The sequence below is a fragment of the Trachinotus anak genome, unplaced genomic scaffold (assembly GCF_046630095.1).
Source record: "Trachinotus anak isolate AG129_WGS33_773 ecotype Australia unplaced genomic scaffold, CSIRO_AGI_Tana_v1 ptg000020l, whole genome shotgun sequence".
In the NCBI taxonomy this organism is placed as follows: Eukaryota; Metazoa; Chordata; class Actinopteri; order Carangiformes; family Carangidae; genus Trachinotus; species Trachinotus anak.
In genome coordinates, this window is record NW_027273871.1 from 343,057 (window position 1) to 363,676 (window position 20,620).

General features: G+C 41.8%; 1 protein-coding gene across 1 annotated transcript in view; it reads right to left on the reverse strand.

Annotated features, from left to right (window-relative positions):
* Positions 1–390: 390 nt before the first annotated feature.
* Positions 391–20,620, reverse strand: part of LOC139637624 (protocadherin Fat 3) — a 69,814-nt gene continuing 49,584 nt past the window's right edge. Inside the window, exons 42-52 of the mRNA XM_071506466.1 lie at positions 20,461–20,592; positions 20,127–20,284; positions 19,456–19,987; positions 19,013–19,166; positions 17,382–17,538; positions 15,558–15,974; positions 13,671–13,926; positions 9,549–9,647; positions 8,804–8,863; positions 8,496–8,534; positions 391–3,974 (exon numbers count right to left, since the gene is read on the reverse strand). Coding sequence (XP_071362567.1) covers positions 3,214–3,974; positions 8,496–8,534; positions 8,804–8,863; positions 9,549–9,647; positions 13,671–13,926; positions 15,558–15,974; positions 17,382–17,538; positions 19,013–19,166; positions 19,456–19,987; positions 20,127–20,284; positions 20,461–20,592 — 2,765 coding nt within the window. The 3' untranslated portion in view covers positions 391–3,213. The remainder of the gene's footprint in view (positions 3,975–8,495; positions 8,535–8,803; positions 8,864–9,548; positions 9,648–13,670; positions 13,927–15,557; positions 15,975–17,381; positions 17,539–19,012; positions 19,167–19,455; positions 19,988–20,126; positions 20,285–20,460; positions 20,593–20,620) is intronic.

Here is a 20,620-nt window from a genome sequence, read left to right on the forward strand (position 1 = left end):
TCTCTCAGTCCACAGACATGCAGGACAGGTGAACTGGAAACTGTGAAGTGCCCACAGGTGTGAATGTGTTTGTCCATGTGTTAGTCTGACCTGTCCGGGGATGTTTCTCTGCCTGTGGCCCGATGCAAGCTGGGGCACGCTTCAGCAACCCACTTCCAGGGTAAATCTGAATAGGAAGAGGATAAAGAGGATGGCAGGATGGATGGACACCATGCTGAGGGACACGGATACATTATGTGACACAAACCTGATCACGACTACTGTTTGTTGGTATGTGTAATCCACATGGTGCCTTTCAGTGTAACTGCTTTCTTTTGACAACGAATCAATCCATTTACTGTGGTTGGAGAAAGATGATTTTTCATTGGCATAAAAAAAAGGTATTCAAAATATAAAAAAAGCTTTTAATAGCAGTTTATGTATGAATTCTAAGAAATCCAATAGAATCAGGACTGTGACAGTCAGTTCCTGGCTGTCTTGAGTGTTTTCCTTCTCAAAAGACCTTCACAGTGTTACATTTTGATTAGGATCCACCACCGGTCAAAGGTTTCAGCTCCAGTGAATAACCTTAAATGGTACAAAGGTAAGTGGTAAACTGCCCTTACAAAGGTTTAGGTCACCAAACATTGAAAAATCATGTACATTTCATAGAAAAAAGACCTTTTTCCAGGGATTAAATCATTGGTTAACTTATAGCTTTCCTGCAGCTATGGAAGTAGAAGCAGTCTTGAAAGTTAATGCAAACAGTTCCTACAGCATTCCCACCGACTTTTGTTGATGACAGATAAACCATCTGTACAGAGGCAGCGCTGGGACAAACTGTGTTATTACACCCTCTGACGCATTATAGGGACAATACTGCACTGCAGGAAGTAGCACTGTATATTGTTTTCAGAGAGGTGATGAAAGGCGAGTAACGAAGGAAGACAGACCGGTCGGTCAGGGGTTCATCCCACAGCAAGATAATGAGCCAAAACATTAGAAGAAAAGAACCAGACCATGGCTTCACATGATGGAGGGCAGCAGAGTCTCCAGACTAAAACCCCATGGAGCTGGTTGGACAGAAAGCAACCTGCAAGGGCAACACATTTGTGAGAACTTATGCAACAGCAGAGACAAACTTTCAGAACAAAATTTGTAGAAAGAGCAAGTGTGTTCCTTGTTTTTAAAACCTCTAATGTCAGAAACACTGAGATATTAAAATATCACTTCAAACAACAGCTGGAAAAATGGAGGTGTTCTAAAACTTTTGACCGATGGTGTCCTTGTAGAGTAGATACTGTCTGATGAGGATGATTTGCATTTACGCCTGGTGGTACCTGCGTCATCCCTCAGGAGTCCGACACAGTCTGCATTCTATATTGTTTGTTTACATCCTTGAGGAAGATGGTAATGTTTTTGTGTACACCACAGGCGGAGTCTTTGTCAAAGGCCTTTTTTCCTTTGCAAATCAAACACAAAGAGCCATGTACCAGAAGACATGTGGTGAGTGTGAGATGACGGCAGGTCAGTGCAGCTGTTTCCACTGCTACCTGTAATCCTGACAGGAGACATCTGGTCTGGCTGGTTCCCAATGCACAGTTGTCTTAAACGTGCCTTTATAAGCATGTTAATCCTTAAATGCTCCTAGTTACCAACCACCTATTTGTTTTGCCTGTGTTTCAAAGTTGTTTAACATGGAATTTAATTCCATTTACATTCCCTTTGTTGCCTCTGAACTGGGAACGTGGCAGCATTTACATTCTGTTATCAGGGAGGCAGCCATGTGTGCACGTCTTGGGTGAGTGATTCTGTACTTCACGGTTGCAGTTCCACATAATTCTTTAAGCATTTCTGCACATAGAGTCTGGAAATTCATACTGCATGTTAATAGCAGGAGTAAAGTGGGTTTAATTCTATCTGAAGCACGGCTAAAAGTTCAGCTTTGCTAATATATACAAGGTAAATAAATGTACAAAGAGAGCAATATCAGAATCTGTGTTGATAAGTGAATGTGCATATGTCCACACACTCTGTCTCATAACTGTGTGAGCGAGTTTAAAATGCGAGGACAAAGCTGAGCAGCATGAGTGAAACAAACGCACATAACATTACCTAAAGTGCTGTATTTATTCATACTTACATGAGCCAGATATTCCCGATGCTTGTACATATGAAGAGGCTCATAAGCAACCAAACAAATGAATAGTGTAATTATGAAATAAACAATCATAGAGTAATTAAGAGTAATTATGACTACATAACAACCCCGTGGGATCAACTCCTGGTAATCTTAATAATATCTCTGAGGCTTTTGTCAGTCATGTGGGTAAACAGCTCTCTGCAAAAACCCCAATAAAAGCGAGAAATGTATTCCATGGTTGAGCAATCAAAAAATGATTCTTTGTGTGTATGTGTGATGCAACAGAACCATGTCTGAATGCATGAGAAGATAGTCATAAAACAGACACACACAGACAGACACACACATACACACACACGCACACGCACGCACTATCATTTTGTTTGCTTATCCATGTACTACTTAATGCCTTTCTTATTTTTATTGACACATGCTTGGGGTTTTGGCAGAGAACTGTTCACCCACATCCCTGACAAAAGCCTCAGAGATGTTATTAAGATACCAGCTGATACCAGGGGGGGTCCTCATTTAATTATTCCATAATTATTTATTTAATAATTATTACACTACTCATTTGTTTTGTTTGCTTGTGCGCCTCTTCATAAATACAAAGTGATTGTGTGTGTGTGTGTGTGTGTGTGTTGGTCTCTGTATGTGTGCGATTCAACAGAACGACGTATGAAATGCATGATAACATATGTGCACAACACAAACTGGCTCCTCTCACATTTGGTGTTAAATAAATGCTATGCTCCAGTGATTCTATAAATACTAGATGTAATAGCAGCAATTCACAGCCAATCTCCGCTTACTCACGCACAGCACAGGTGAAGGCGTCAGGAGAACGCATATATTTCCTCTTTTTTTTTTTTTTTTCCTCCAGCTTATAAATGAGCCAGGGGATTGGTGGTGGATTAGTGTTTGCTTACAGCAGGGTAATAATGCAGGATAATAAAAGTAATATTCTCTTTTAATTATATTTAGGTGGTAGATCAACGATGTGGTATTATAAATGTCAAGTATAATCAGAGAGGGCCATTGCCACTCTTCAATACATAAAGGAATATTAAAGCTATTTGTTTTAAACAGTCTTATTTAAATCCATCCCAGCCTGTTGTGGGCTCAGATCCGGTGGAGGCTCTGTTTATTCGCGTGGCTCTCCTGGCTCTGAGCGACACCAGGTTCAGTAGTCTCTCTAGCTCGTCCCCAGAACCTGCCAGGCCGCTGGAGCCGAGCCCTCCACGATCCTCCTGCGATTCTCTCCACTCCCCTGTCTGTAAATCCCACGCCCTAAGAGGGGGCAGAAGTTGAGCCGGGTGCAGATTGAGCCCTGGGGGGCTTGACGGGTATCCTTCGTAGGCTCGTCGGGTTGGGGGTAGAGTGTCATAAAGGCCCTCTGGGTCTTCGTTTTGCTCCGGGTCGTGGCTGCACTCTCGGTATTCCTCGTAAACAGGCGAGGAGCTGTCTTCACAGCTGTCATGGCCGTGCGACTGCTGAAGGTCTCTGTGGTCCTGGCGCGCCCCCATGTCTCTGCTCCTGCTGCCTGTGTTTTTTCCTTCCCCTTCTTGTCTCCTCTTGTCTTCTCTGCCCAGGATGCGTTTCCTCTCCCACTCACCCGACTGATTCCTCTCCCACTGGAAGGTCCTCCTCCCGCTCTCCCACGCCCGCTCTCGGCCCCTGTCGGCGCTGTAGCCCATCACTCTGTAGTCCAGCTGGAGAGAGCGCGTGCTGCCTCCTCGCCTGATGTTCTGCTGAGTGTCACTGAGGTCGAAATGAGATCCCACCTCTGGTGGGCGCAGACGTGACGGTGACAACCAGCTCGAAGTCTGGCTGGAAGACTCCCAGCGGTATGCTGAAAAGAAAGCGCCAAAGACAGTTGGAAAGAATAAATCTTTTTAAACAGTTTGGAATCGTTCAAGTGAAAAATGGTGTATTTTTAGTGGAACAACAAGTTGAGAGAGTTGAGAAAGAGATATGAGTTAACATATTGTGTAAGGAGCCTGAGGCTTCATTTTCTGGACAAACTAGTGCTGCCAAAACACTGGAAGCGTGCAGTTCTCACTTGAACGTGTTTGTTATGATACAAACAGCCCTTCTGAATGGCCCAGTGTGAGAGAGAATGAGATTATCTATCTAACAGGATCAGCCGGTGAAATGTGCCACATAAATAAATCACTTCTCCTCTAAAACAAGAGTATCATCGCAATCTTATCAATGGGAGGCAAGGGAGGTGACACCAGAGACTGTGCTGCGGTGCATCAGTTACTGGAGGGACTGATGTAAAGATGTTCACAATTACTCAACACCATCTCGGCCCTGCTACAGCGACAGCAGCTAACTGCAGGTGTTAGACCACAAACGCAAGCTGCCAGGATCTGAAATTTACTGCCACCTAATAAACACACTCATTTACTTAAAAGAAAAAAAAAAGTCAGCCGGTAATGACTACCCTGTGTATATTTTCTGGATTGTTGTGCTTCTTTTTATTTTTCTCCTCTTTAGCTTTTCTCATGAGCAGCTTTGTTTCTCACTGTGTTTATTTGTGTGTATGCGCTCTGTTGGAACTTCCGCGTGTTTATGTTGCTCCCCTTCTCATTTACTATTTATTAATGTGCAAATAAAAATCAGAACAGAATAACTTTTTTTTTTTCTTCCTGGGTTCATGCTGTTTAATGGACTGACACAGAACTCCCCACTAATCCACTACTTCCCTACAAACTACAGCATGCAGGTTGCATAATTCATGGTTAGGTTAATGAGCTGTGAGTGAAAAAATATCATATTGATGAAGTGAGAGGAGCCAGAGGGGTCACCTTCTGTGAGGGATGGAGAGTACACTTCATTAGCGGTGCGAGCTCTTGGTATATAATGCATGACACATGTGTTGACAGGGATATCTAATAGAGTGGCGTGCCAGCACACCACAAAACGTGGGAGTTTCTTACTGCATGCCATGCTGCTATTTCTGGTTATATTTCCAAATGAAAGGTTAAGGAGATGAGGGATGTGGGCGTCGGGGTAAGGGGGGGTATATAATACAATGTTCTTACAATCCACAATGTATTCTTTGATGAACTCTACACAAATCTCATCTTTGCTCTGCAGGTGGCGACTTGCTGTCAGTGAAGTGGAAAACAAAACAAATATCTCATGGGACAGGAAGCCTTTGATGATGAAATGCTCTTCTCATAGAAAACAACTGAATACAGAGAGACACGGCGAATCAGGACATGGAAGGAAACGCACTCGATAACGGGAGTAGGAAGGCTGGCAGAGAGCCATTTAGTGCATCGCTGAAACGTGTAAACAGACGAAGCCACAAAAACAAAACTCACATGAAACAAAATATACATATACATGCACAATCACACTGTAATTGTACGCACAGACATGTATTGTAATCTCATACATGCAGTAGTAATGACATGTGAAATGGAGAGTGAAAATTTTAGATCCCACTTCCAGAATAACAGACACTGTTGTTATGAATGACAATTTTTTTCCCTCTTACATTTGCTTACTTATGCAGTTGTTTCTGTGGTTACCAATGTTTGTTATGTATGTACGGTGGCCCTGAGGGCTCAACGCACTGCAACTTAAGAAAACACATGCAAATAAACAAAACATCCATTTCACAGCACATCTGCAGCAATTACTCACAACACTGCCAAATACACAAATGTGCTGCAAATACCTGGCTAGGACAGCTGGGTTCATCACTTTTTTGTGTCTCCTGGAAACACTTCCGTTGTGTTGTGAGCATTTGCAGTGCATTCGTGTATTTGATTGTGTAGTGAGAATTTTCAGCACGTTCCTGTATTGTGGTTGTGTTGTGAGATTTTGCTGCATTATGTATTGTCAAATTGATGAAGATGTTTTCTGAATTTGTGTTTTGTCTATTTGCACGTTTTTTTTTACCTGCAGTGTTTTGAAATCTGTTTTGAGTCATTGTGCCATTTTTCTTGACTTGAGCATAAACATATGAGAATATGCATATAAATAAATATACACTAAATCCAACCTACTAGACAACAATTTCATTCAGCATTTAATTCTCTGTCTGAAATAAAGCCTCCTGTGCTCCAGTAGGCTGGCACTGACAGAGCCATGAACACAGTCCAGCTCTGAGTAAGTAATGAAATGCTTTGCAGACCTAGTAAATTACATACAATTGAAAACAAAAGGACTTGGTATCACTGAGCCAGTTAACACTGGTTTAAAGACTGTGGCACAAAAACATAGGGATTTTACAGGCGAGGAGAACTAGATCATGACTGCCCCGATCTTTGTTTAAGCACAACCATGCATTCGTTAAGACTGGAAAGTCAGTGTTAAGCCTGTAGATGATGCCCCATTTACAGAGAGAAAGAAAGTGTTTGAAGCTGCCTCCTCTGCTATTCTGTGTGGATGTGAGACTTGGCTGAAAGTGCCCCTAAAATCCACCGAGACCCTCCACAAGGCCGGCGAGAAAGCTCTGCTTTGCTTGGAGTAAGGACGACTGCACCCAACTTGACCGAGCTAACAAATGTCAGCATAATTCAAATGATCTCTATTAACTATTCATGCACAGTAGTTGCTTGTGTATGTTGAACTTACCTGTGGTGAATAGACCATTTTATACATTTTTAACCTAATGTTTGATTTAAAAAAGCTGCTTAATATTGAAAATGTGATGCACGTAGTTTTGGATTTGATAGCGTTTTATAGATCTGAATCAAGCATCAAAACTTTCCAAATCCCCTGTCAAATCTCTTTTGGTTTAGTAATTAAACACGTAGATAATGATTCAAAAAGAATCATTTTAGATCTTTATCAGCTTTCACTGGCTAAGAAAGCAGAAACACAACAGTTTTGAGTGGAAGTCTATTTAGTAATTAACAGTATTAATATTTAATCACAACCTGTAGTTACACTCTGGAAATGTAATGTTGAGTTCATATCAAACACACTGAAATACCAGGTGTAGCTGACTTCAAATGTTTCACAAGCTACTTTCTCCAGACACTGGAGGTTCTGATTTGGAAGCATTAAGGTGGCAAGGTCACAATATCGACATGATACTAATGAATGTTACATGAGAGATTGTAATTCCTATAATTCAAATATATTAGAATTTATTCACTAATATTTTATTTATTACAGCTTCTGGATACTAACACTGTTTTGCTACTCTGTTTAAAAGTAGAAAAATATATACACAGACAACTCCCGGTCGTGGAGAGGTGTTTAGAAGTTAAACAAAGCCCAGTACAGACAACATCAACTCGACAAGGGTAAACACTTTCACTGTGGCCTGTCATTAAATCACTTACTGAAGAGCTTGGCTGATGTTGGGCTGCTGAAGTCAGTGCAGATATTAACATTTCATATCCTCCAGTGTGTGTTTTCTAACATAAAGCCATGACATAAGGATTTCTTCTTGATAAGAACCCAGTAATATTTGGTTATTAATGAGTTATAACCAAGATATTGTGCTCACACCTGTGCAGTTATTTAAAAAAGAATGTTAATGAGCTACAGCTCACACATTCTGCCGTTTTAAAGGGGCTATTTGTGAGTTTTCTCTGCCGCTGCTCACTCATCGTTGTGTTTACAAGATAAGAGGTTATAATCCGCCCTCTGAGCAGTGCTATGTCTTCAGGGAAATTGGACTCTACAGTGTGTCGCTATTAGAAAGTGACGACCAGGCCGGGGCTAGCTGATTAGCATGCTGGCTGGTTAGCATGATAATCACCCCCCCCCCCCCCCCCCCCCCCTTGTGGCTTGACAAGACCTTTAGCTTTTGTTGTGTTTACGCCCTGTGAGCAGTGCCACATCTACAAGGCAGGTTTGGGGCTACAGTGACAGGCCGGGGCTAGCTGGTTAGCACGCTAACTTCAGTAGAAGAAAAGATGTTAAAGAGGCAAGAGTTAACATTGCTGTTGCTTTTCACTCCTGGAGACAGCTCTTGTTGAGTAAAGGAAAAACAATTGACAATTGAAACGACTGGTAAGTAAAAAGCTGTTATTGCTAACGCTAGCTATGTAGCAATGGCAAAACTTCCAAATAGCTCCTTGAAAAGTGACAACAATTAAATACCTGCTACCTAAATGTTTTGTTCTTTGCTTTTTTTTTTCTAGATTCAAAATGAGACCATCTGTCAGACACCAGCCACAGATGGAAGTCAGGAAACATAACAAGGAACTGGGGCCCTACATTTTAGATTCAAAGTCTGGGAAATGGTTATCAGTGCTGTACGGGGTATGAGAAAAGTATTCAGAGGAAATAATGTAAAGAATACAAAGGGTTGGGTTTTGGGATCACAGCTTGAAAAATAAGCCAAAGAGATGGCAAGTTAATAAGATGTTTTTCTGTTGCTTTGCATCTCACTCACCAGGGCTGTTCCGCCGCTGCTCTTTGTCCATGTTTGACACTACAAAGGGAGTGAGAAAGCACAAGTCAGAGAGAGACAAACAACGCAGATACCAAAGGGGAGAAATTGAAACACAGAGAGATCCAGTGTCAGGGGCTGACAAAAATACTGGAAATCTAAGCAGGATGTTTTATTGTGGAAAAAGAACAGGGGACTTAACAGCAAAGGCTTGGCTGCATCAGTGCATTATATCTTACTGAGTAAACACTTCGGCATCAGAGGACAGGCACAAAAGACATAGAGGAGTAACAGAAGATGATCTTTCATACCTTCACTCTCAATATTATCAACAGCATCATTGACTAGACGTATGACTGTCACTATGGAGGCTGGGCAGAGCACAGAAAGAGAAAGGAAGAAGAAGAAGAAGAAAAACAATGTCAGTGCATTTATGAATAGGGTAAAGTTTCATTTGCTGGGTGTAACTTAGACAGGGTGGAGAATGCGCGTGAAGCAAGTGTGTGCGCACGTGTAGGGGACAGGGGAGACATGTTAGTCCTGCCTACACGTTTGTATGCATGTGGTATGTGTGTGTATGTGTGTTTCCCATAACCGCGTGGGAGAGGCACGAGGATGCTTTTCTTTGCAGCTACACTAATTAGACAGGAAACAAAGCATCTACTGGTTTCCCTGTCTGAAAAACACACACACCCACACATGCACACACACATGATCATTAGGGAAGATCAATGGTATTGAGTTCTCTGGGAAAAAAGACACCCTATAGAATCCAAGAAAAGAGTTGAAACAGATTTTTCTCCCATTGAAGGCCCGTGAATTAACCTTTAATGCATTTGAGACACGCAAGAGGACTCCTCCTACATTAGGGAATTTTAACTACATCAGTAGTTCCCAGCCTTTTTTGTACTGGACTACGAAATACGAAGCAATGTCTACTTGCAGACTGACTTTTTCCCTTCTCAGATTATTTTGAATAACTTTTAGGGGCCTATTGGGGTAAAACTATAAAGAGTTGCACAAGAAAGATGTTCAAAGTGCGTTGGGTCGTCTTACCATTGTCATCAAAGGATTCAGAAGTGTAGGAACTGAGGGAGTGCTCCTCAGACGTGGAGTCTGACAGACATGCCACCTCATCCACCAGCTCCGACATGTCTAATGTACAAACACAAAAACACAGGTTCATATTCATACCAATGTATTCCACTCAAAATTTAAAATTGTTAAGCCAAAGTAAACTGTAAATGTTAAAGGCCAGGCTCAGATCTGTTCAAGTCAATCTTAAAGCAATGCTCACATACCTATATTTACATTTAAAATGTTTTTGACTGCTGTGATTTCTCCCTCTGTCCATCTCTTCCTGGCATGACCCCACGTTAATATGAGCCTTCTGCAGTCTGAGGGCTTTTTACAGAGTTAGACTTTTTAGTGCCCTTTTGATTGAAGTAGGCACTTGATTTACCTTAGACTGATGAAGCCTCATATTAACTCTGACTGCACTTTGGTACACATTGAGGACTGCAGATTTCCCTACATATTACAAAGGGGTCTCTTCACAGCCAGGGTGAACAGAAGAGATGATTACACTGGCCAAAAACTCTTTCTGTTGGGTCAAGATGGACTTGAGCGAAATCTTAACCCGTCCTTTAATATGCCCACCTATCCATTCTTCCACTTGTCCATTCATTTTCTTTATCACGCACAGAACAAACCATTCACACCTGAAGACAATTTAAGTTGTGGTATACCCACAACATAGTTTGCTCTGTACTCAAAGGCTGCCTAACGGCTGTGGAGAACAAGACTTTACACAAATCCCTGGACACCCATCGCGACTCCAGGTCTGCTCATTTAATGTCGTCTGTACCAGCTGGAGGAGTCATGGAGGGTGAACACCACTGAGTTACTTCTGGTGTAGCTCAGTGCAGCAGATGTGGAACACAAACTCCTCAAAACAACAGGTACATTGGACAAAAGCAGCCCAAAGTGCAGCCAGTCACAGCGAAAAGCTTGAAAAGTTGTTTTGGTCGGCTCACTCGCGCTGCAGCAATCAGACCTTTTTTGCCTAGTCAGAAACCTGACATTTTCTCTGCTCAAACAAGTCAGATTAAATTTTATTTGGAGGACACTGCCAGCCTGAGGGTCTCCAGTCAAACCTAGCTTACATGTCTTCAGAGGCAAACATTTCAAATAAATAGATGCTTCCGAGTCAGTGTGATCCCTGACGCTATTTTACTTTCCTAAGCTGCTGTTTCGAGGGTCGTAATCTTTAAAATTACTCTGAATTGCCTCTGAGTGATTTTCAAAGAACTGCCAGTGGCCAGAGCAGGTAATTTTGTCTCACAATGACTTCAGATAAAAGCGCGTTGCTGTGAAGTGGGTCCACGAGACTGTCTGGTAAACCCAGAGACAGGTACGTTACTCCACCAGGTGCTCTGATCTACCAGCAATAAATGGTTTCACATTACTGTTGAAATTGGGGAAGAGACACACTGGTATGGCCTCTAAAAACAATTCTATTAGGAATAAACTGGTTGGATATAAGAACTGGCAGCTTCCCTGATGTGATTAAAAGTTGGTTTGGAAAAACTAAAGATGCTGGTGGAACAAATAGGAAAGAGCAGAAGGAGAGAACAGTTTGCAGGCATTTCTCAGCCTCTTCCGCTGAATCTCAATAAGACTTTAAATGCCAACCCTAATGTGTGAAACTGACTGATCATTGACTGGCATCTTAGTCTTCATCAGACGTTTCCTTGTTTAAATCCGAACTTTGCTAATTAAAGGCTGCATGTATATTCTCGTACCGCTGCTTATTTCAGAAGACATGAAATACTGATGAATTGAGATGCTATATTTTGTTAAATGTAGAACATTCAAAAAATATCAAAACTACATCCAGAGCTATTGTGCTGTTAACAGAACTCCTGTGCAGGGAGTAACAGGTGAAAATGCATGTTCTTTCAACAGCGTCTGTATATTTACCATAAGTATATTATAAGTTTCTCATAACGGGACACAGCATGTCTTTGTCACCCTTGTCTGTTGCATCTTCTAAAATGTCCTTGTCTGTTTCAAAGTCATGCTTCTCACTGGACATTCAGCAGTAAAGCAGTCGGGGCCAGAATGTCTGGACATCAAGTTTAGCTTTCAAAGTCCAAGCTAAGATGGTCACAGTCCAGTGTGTGTGGAACAAGTAAAACACTCCTGTGGGAATCTGAGCAGCAGCAAGGCAGCACCATCAATCAAACTAAATAGGAAAAGCAGCCACTGGTCTAATTCAGCATGCAGGTGACAGGACGCCTCTAAACATGGTGAAGTTAAAAAAAAAAAAAAAAAGTCTTGTTAACTAATTCTTTCTTTATTTTCCATATATTTCCTTTCCTCACACATGCATTTGTCATTCTGCCAGAGACTACCCTGCCACGTGCCAGTGCTGGCAGCCACGCCTGAGGTTATGGACCCGACCCTTGCTCTAATCCTGCCACTAACACTCTGCCAAACCATATTCTCAACCTGGCACCAAACTTTTTAAATCCCCTGCACTTTTCCAATTGTAAGAGCCATCTAAAAGTTACAAACTAAGAAATGACTCACTTTTCTTGAAAAGGCTGAACTTTTCCACTCAAAACAGTTTACAACATTTTAACAGGAAATTCTTATAAACACTGATAGATCTCCAGCATGTTTTGCTCATACTCCTTTTCAGCAATCAAAACATCCTCTCAAATTGCTTTGTGTAATTCATGCGGTGGCTGGCACAGTAGTAGTTAGAGCATTTGAAATGAATAGCCTCCAATAAGGTTTATTCCCTCTGCACCAAAGGAGCTGTTGTTAATGTGAGGCTGTCAAAGTCTTTTGTCAGAAACCTTTGATTAAAAACTATATTTCTTCATCATGATCATGAAGATCAATATACTTATTTGCAGGCTTCCTATTTTCAAGAGCACAGTTGCAAAAGAGAAACAGAGAAAATATGGGACCTGATTTGCTCATAAAGTATCTTCCAAATATTGAATTATTCATTACTTTTTATTTATTCATGATGCAGCAGGTAGTGACAGAAAAACGACCAATATGTTGCCTTGTTAGTTTGTATCTCATGTATTGACTTGTGCCAACTATTGCAATATTCATTATCATACTTGTTAGCGGTTGCTGTGGTGTAAATAAATAACTAAACTGTTTTCAATCAATTAACTAAACTGGCAGTCAACAGTGCTGTCATTAGCACAATAATCAGGATATTATTATGAGACTAATCACATATTAATTAAAGGACTGTTGTGTAATGGTGAACTCAAGGGGTACGTACTTTTCTGTCTGTCCTGTTTTTGCACATATTCTCAGCAGGGTTGCAAAAAAAAAATAAACCTATTACCCATTCCTACAGGAAGGAATCAATAATTAACAGGCAGGAAGTTCCCACTGCAGGCTGTATTCTTCAAACAACAGGTTGGACAGAGAATCGAAATATGTGACGTCTACCTTAGCACTGAGATGCAACATGGTTATTTCATTGACAGAGAACAAACTGTGAACCATGAACTCTTTTTGGCAGCTATATATCAGACTGAAGTTGAATTATCTGAGAACTTTGTCTCACTGCTCTTCCTCGGTTTGTTGTCATTTGACAAAAGGACACCTGAGGCAAGCTTGGTAGAAAAAAAACTGTAGGAAACCTGGTAGAAAAGTTGACTTTCTTTTGAGTGGAAGTCAGCCAACTACTTTCATTTTGACTTCACTTTTTTAGAGCAAAAGTAGGACAAGAACATAGGACATCAGTTATGGCTGATTACCCTGACCATTCAATCAGAAGTGCACAGGAGATGTAAGAGACTTATCCTGATACAGGAGGACATAATTGCCAATTTCAGAAGTGTAACAGAAAAGTAAGTTATTTTATAATTTACTGCTCCCAGGAAGTAAATAGTACAACTAAAATGAAGTGATAGCAAAATAAAAATATTACTTCTTAACCACTCTTGCTTACTCTGGGCCATTTTCTTTGATGTGTGTGATCAAAAGGCATAGATCACTGTGAAAAAAAGCTCCCTCAGTCGAGATGGGTGGAACACAATGAGTTCGTGGCCTGTGTACGCTGTGCCTTTTTTGATCAGTAACCGTGTATGTGCATGTAAGTGTGTCTACGTGCGTGCCTGCACGTGGTCGCAGTCTTACCCTGTGGACTGTTATCTCTCTGTGTTCTCTCCAGCTCAAAAGCTCTCTGTCCCCATTCCTCCTCTCTCTCATCTCTCACCCTCTCCAGCCCTTCCTCCCTCGTCTCCTCGCCCTCCCAGGACACTTTGTGGGCTGGACTGTGCTCCGCGCGGCAGGCGGATGCGGAAGGGAGATTGGGCGCCACGCTGCACACGGCGATGCCCCTCCTGTTGGCCACGCCTCGGACATTAGACATGTCTGAGAGGAAGCTGCTCAACTATAGAGATGGAAGAAAACAGCAAATATGCAAAAAAAAAAAAACCTTGACGGATGTTTAGTGATGTTCTTTTTTCTTCTCACTGTGAGCAACTCCAGGAAAAAGATCAAGAGCAAAAATGAGCTGATTTTACTAACAAGAATTTTTTGATGTAGCTTATTCCACTGTGCCGTGGAGCTTCAATGTTGTCCAAAACAATTAAAAACACATCACTGAGCAGCACCACTGCACTCGGTAAGATGTTCTTTCATTATAATGAACACGCTCCTGTAGTTTGTTTTGAGTCAACCACACACACACCGTTCTGCTCCCATAGATTTTTTCTAGTGAACCAAATCTGCCCCTGAAAATAGTCCCCAAATAATAAACTACTGATTTCTGTTTGAGGAACGTTAGCTTAAAACCACAGTGCCCAGCTGTTTTAGGAAACTATTTGGTTGTTTTGAATGAAAATAAAACTTGGCAATAAGAAAAATATGGAATATCTCCAGGTTTATTTTTAACACTGTATTTTTCTTAAAGGTGCAGTCAAAGCCATAATGTGTTTTTTGTGTTATTAAAGTATCTTTTTAATTGATCTGCTAACGTTGCTCATGTCTCTCTCTCAGCCCATTTGTCTCAGTGTCCCAAGGCTAGATTATCAACATGGCCTTGTCCAAGGAAATTGGACTCTACAGTGTGTCGCTATTACAAAGTGACGACCAGGCCGGGGCTAGCTGATTAGCATGCTGGCTGGCTAGCATGACAATCACCACCCCCAACTGTCGCTTGACAAGACCTTTAGCTTTTGTTGTGTTTATGCCCTGTGAGCAGTGCTACATCTTCAAGGCAGGTTTGGGGCTACAGTGACAGGCCGGGGCTAGCTGGTTAGCACGCTAACTTCAGTAGAAGAAAAGATGTGTTAGAGACGAGAGTTAACACTGGCGTCGCTTTCCACTTCTGGACACAGCTGTTGGTGAGTAGAGGAATGAAGTTTGATGTGGAACTCAAAACGTCTCTTCTAGACTGGTAAGTAAACGGCTGTTCATGCTAACTCTAGAAAAAAAAACTTTCCGTATCATACAGTACCTTCAATTTTACTAAAATGTAATTTTCCCATATTTTCTGACACTCTAACTTCCTGCCATTGAAGAACATTTTTCGTAGTTCAACCCTTTCTCACGCACACCATGGCCGTTCGTAAGAATAATCTGTTTCAAACAATAAAAGGAGTACAACTGAATTACAGAAGCACGGCGTCATCAAAATAAGAAGCTGGAAGACATTCTGAAATAACATAAATATTGATATTATTATATAAAATTAATATAGCCTGAGATTTTCATTATTGTAGTAATAAAACTTTAATGGTGTCCTGATCTTTAAGGCTGCAGCACAATTAAATTATACAGTTCCTGCTTAGTGATCACACTGTGAACACAAACCTACACATATATACTTATACTTATACTTAATATGGATATATATATATAGATATATATGAATATTAGATTTTTAATAGCACCCAACTCTATCAAATAATTTTCCTGTGATTTTAGCAAAACTAAAACCGCCATAAGTCTCCCAGTCCTTTAAGGTCAGACAGGACAATCTTTTTGAATCATTAATATGTGTGGCACAGTTTTACATACCTGACTTCCCTCACTGGAAGTGGTCCTGTCACCATCTCCGTTCCTCATGGCCTGGTTGCTGAGCCCTCCTGGTAGAGGGGAGTGGGCAGTTGGTCGCACCATGACCTGAGGAGGGCCTCCGGTGCTGCTGCCCACCTCACCATAGGTGCTCGTGTTCCCTGGTGAGCCTGATAGACGCACAGCTTTAAACTCAATCCCTTCTGCCCCCATGCCAGTCTTGTGCAGCATGTAGCTGGTTTCTGTGGAAATAGCTGAGACGCCCATCACAGCCTGAGTCCCTGTGCCCGGGTCTGAGTCTTTCCTGAATTTGATCTTTTTCCTAAAAGCGATGAAGAGTATGAGGAGGAGAATGATGACAAAGGCAAGGACCCCGATGCCAATTATCTCTCCTGGTCCAACATAAGACAGCGGCTCCGCCTGTGCAACATGAAGAGGAAAATCATAAAAACATGGATAAGACTGCACCTCCTGTTCTGAAAGTAAGAATGCGCATCCAATCACTGCCCAGTGGAGGCATAGCAAGTCCAGTTTTGGGGATTTTAATGTTTAAAATTCCTTTAAAATGGTCCAAGTAGCCATATGACAACTGTAGTGAGGATGCATGTATCTGTATCTGTGCATGTAATGCACAGATACAGATACTCGGCGGCGCTCCACGTAACAGATACAGTGCAGTTGACCCCCCAAAGTTCAGTGGAAACCACTTATAGTCAAAAAGCTTGGGACAAAATCATTTCTATACAAATGCTGTTTAAATAAATAATTAGCTTATAGTTATCAGTAGTCTGCTTCCTGTCTTTTTTATATCTCTGTATGCTGCAGCTGTAAGCTGTCGTATGCTGAGGCTCTCGTCTAACTCAACCGTATGAGGTTTTTGGACTGGCACAGTATGTAACGGCAGGTAACAACCTTTCCTGCCTGCTCTCCCGACACAACCCATGTGATATCTTCACTGCTGTGGCTCAATGAGTTCTCTAGCCTCAGGTTCCTACTCTGCTGGTGTTTTGGGACTTTTACAGTGTGTAATTAACATCTGCGCTGTCTCACAGCAGCAGGTGTGTTATGTTATGTGAGTGGAGTATAATGTTTTCACCCTGGCCATTCAGACGAGGCCTGGAGCATGAGAGGGTCACGTTGCAGTTTATGTTATTTTATCTTTGCATCAGTAACCAGTGCGGTTTTCACTGTACTCTTACAAAGGAGATCAATAAGCGTCACACACCGACTTACTGATTATGTTGGCATAAAAAAAAAGATTTTGTATCACATGATGTTGATTTAATTTCTAAATCTAAAGGATTATGACAATGAGATGATCCTTGATCTAATAGAATAAATTATGAGTAAATTAGATGACTTCAAATGTCCTTAAAGACAACAAGTTGTAAAGGTTAGTTGTAAAAGTAACCCTACATGTTTTGTTGACTTTGGTTACTTCTCTCAGCTTTCTAGGGAATAATGAAAGCACCTTCCTTCTCAAAATGTGCAACATTAATTGAGCTTGCAGTCACGGTATAAAGGTACATTGTGCACGCCAAAAGTCAAGAGCATGACAACTTCAAATGGAAACCATGATTTACCCATTACCACACTTTCATTCACCTACTGCGGAGACAAAGATACCAAGCCGGCAAACAAACCTTCCGGGAGGCCACCGCACACTTGAAATTCTCAGCAGCTTCCCTGAGCATGCCAAGTCTAATTAGGAGCAAGCTGAACGCACAAAAAAAGCAATTGAAAAAAAAAAAAAAGCTGGTACTTTTTTGATTATACGTGAGTTTTACTCCAACATCAATTCAGTCTCAAGTGTTGTTCATACTCTACCTGCGTGTCATCCCCCAGATCACCAGCTGTCTGATCATCACAAAACTGACCCTCGTAGCCTTCGGAGCAGTTACAGTAGAACGACCCAAATGTGTTAACACACTCTCCTCCGTCCCCGCACTCGTCCTGGTCACACTCATTTACGTCCTCATCACATCTGCAGAGGCACAGAGGCCAACATTACTATCCAGGGGAGGGGTGAAGATTATTTGATTCAAAGTGAAGGAATAAAAGCTGAAAGCGTGACAGTGACTTTAAAACAGAGAAGGAAAATAAATACTTCTTCTCAGAGGGTTCTTTCTTCTGCTAAATGAATAGATTATCTTCACGGATGCCCTATTTTCCTCATTTATGTGGTTCTGATTTAAAGAAATGTGCCTGAAAGCAAACACACACACACACACACACACACAGGCAAGCATGCACAAAGACTACTAGATAAAGACGTGAATTCCAACAGAACGTCACAAACATAATTTTACTGCACACACACATGCATGCTCATCTTAGCTTGTCATTTCAAACATGGTGCCCTGCTGTGCAGGAGATAGAAAATACTTGTATTTCTCTTTTCAGTTATTTTTTCTTAATGGGATTTTCAAAACACCGTACAAGAGTTGGTGTGATGTAAAAAGAAAAAGCATTTCTGAGCACTGTGGGAACTTGCTGGCGTAACTATCTGAGGTTTTGCTTTATATGATGAAAGTGTAGAGAGTTGTGAAGCATACACATTTTACTTAACAAGGCCTGGATATACTGGCCAGTGATACCCACTCATTAATATTTTAGAAAATGAATACTGTAGACCTTAATTAACAGACTTCATGAATTCAGCAAGTTGTGTCATTAAAAGGAAGTTTTCACATCTTTTTCCAATTGAATAAACTTTATTTTATTGCTTTATAAATGCAAATATTCATTGTGATATTATCACAGGTAAAACAATTTCATAGCCAGTTATACTCAACAGCTGTTTGCTTGTGGCAGAGTATTTGCTTTAGCTTTGTTTCTTTCTGTGTTTATCCCTAACTTATAATGAATGAATGAACAATCTGCTGCCTGAAAAAATAATCTTAAATTTTATCTTAGTTATTATTCAGCTAAATTTAATTTAATCCAAATTAATCAAAAGCTTTTTGTTTTTTGTTTTTTTTACATCTTTTTCAAAAGCTTTAAAAAAAAAAAGAAAAGATGAACCTTTTTCTCCTTTGAGGGAAAACTGCTCTCTAGTGGTGGAAACACTGAACAACCACATGAGCAGAGAGGTTATTTCAAAGGCAATTACTGATCTGTAATTAAGAAGGCAGCTTGAGAACGATTATAGGCTTTTCTAGCGAAATGGTACTGATTTAAATTAGAAACACTCATTTATCTCACACAATAACAACTAAAAGAACACAGTGGGTGTTGCGGTGCTAATGTGGGCTAATGAGTGTGTGTGTGTGTGTCTGTGACTGTGTGTCCTACGTATGTTCTTTCATGCTTCAATGTGTGTGAGGAGGGAGATGAAGATGTGTCTAAATCATCACTACTGTCTCTGCCATTGCGTACGCAGCATTCGCCAGCTCCGTGTTTACACTCAGTAATTAAGTCTTAAAAGTGTGTGTGGATCCAGGCTTATTTTAGCTTACGTAAGTCCCCCGAGTCCTTGAGGACAGCCACAGAGGAATGCACTGCCGACAGGCTTGCAGTCTCCACCATTCTGGCATGGATTTGGCATGCAGGACGTCAGTTCAATTTCACAGCGCCCCCCGGTGAAGCCAGCCCCGCAACTGCACATGAAGCCTGTTGGAGGGGGATTAAAAATGTGTCAAATAAAAATGTGTAAAAATCATGAATAAAAATAAGTAATTTCAATATTAAATCCTGTTAATATGATGTGATTTCATTTGTGAGCGACTGAATGAGTAAGAACGGTACAGACAAAACAAATAAGCCACCAAATTCAAAAATGATGAAACTGACACTAGAGTGTGACTGACTGTGTTTCATGTGCTAACAGTTATTTATGTCATTTATCAATACAGCAAGATGGTGAACACCCACACACATTCGCACTGTCATCTACACACACCTCCAGAGGGCAGGCTGCTGCAGACGGCTCCGTTGAGGCAGGGCTGACTGACGCATGGATCCGGATAAAGCACGCAGCCCAGCTTGACCTCACTCAGCCCGGCGATCTCAGCATAACGGCTCCTCTTGTTCTGGAGCGGCAGCTCATTGCCATTCAGCATTAGTGAGCCCAGGCAGCCCTGGAAGCCGTCCTGGGCCCTTGGTGGACCTCTTGCGCCACGCTCCCCGAGTCCTGGCCCTCCTTGGCCTCTCCCTGGCCCTGGACTTGGTCTCTCACCTTGACCACTCGGTGGCCTCACTTGGGCGCCAAAGAAAAAGGACGAGTCTGGGGCCAGAGGCCATAGGCGAACAGGTGCTCGAGCTGCTCGGCGGCGCTCCACATAACTGTCATCCAGTGACAGAAGGGTGTAGTTCCTCGTCAGTTCCAAGGCAACAGCGTGCCAGAGGCCGTCGTTTATTGGTCTGCCAGAGATACCCATAATGCCAAGGGTGTTGTCACAGTCCAACTGGAACCAGAGCCGTCCACCTTCAATCTATGAAAGAAGGAGGTAAAACAATTATATTTTTTGAATGTGATTAAACCACTAATATCCAGTACTGTTCGCTCAGCAGATCAGACATCTGGGGGAAAAAAATCCAGTGAAGTGAAGCATTAGGATTTAATGTGTTCACCTTGAGCATGGTGCAGGGGTTAACCCGAGTGAACATAATGACTCCTCTTCTCTGAAGTGTTCTGATCCGTAGGCCGAGCCTCATCTCTCCACCCTGGCTGCTCTCTGTCACTCTATACTTGATGTAACTGTTCCCAGAGAAGCTCAGAGAGGTTTGTCCTACACATCCACAAAACACACAGACACGGTGATAAAATTTGTGAGGAAAAGCTCTAACTTATTTACTGTAAATCCTTGCAATGGGATTATTCACTCATCTACCTGGATGAGACACACACACGTGGCCCAAAAATATTGAAACAAACATCCTCCCAAACATCAGGATAGAACCATACCTGCACACTCGTCTAGTCTCTCTGGCTGACACTGGCAGACAGATGGCGCTGTAGGACCAGAACGGACACACTGCATGTCTGCTGGACAGGACTGACCTTCACAAAGCTCCACAGGGGTGGGGCATGTGCCTCCTGCTCAGAAAGGGACAGATACAGAAGT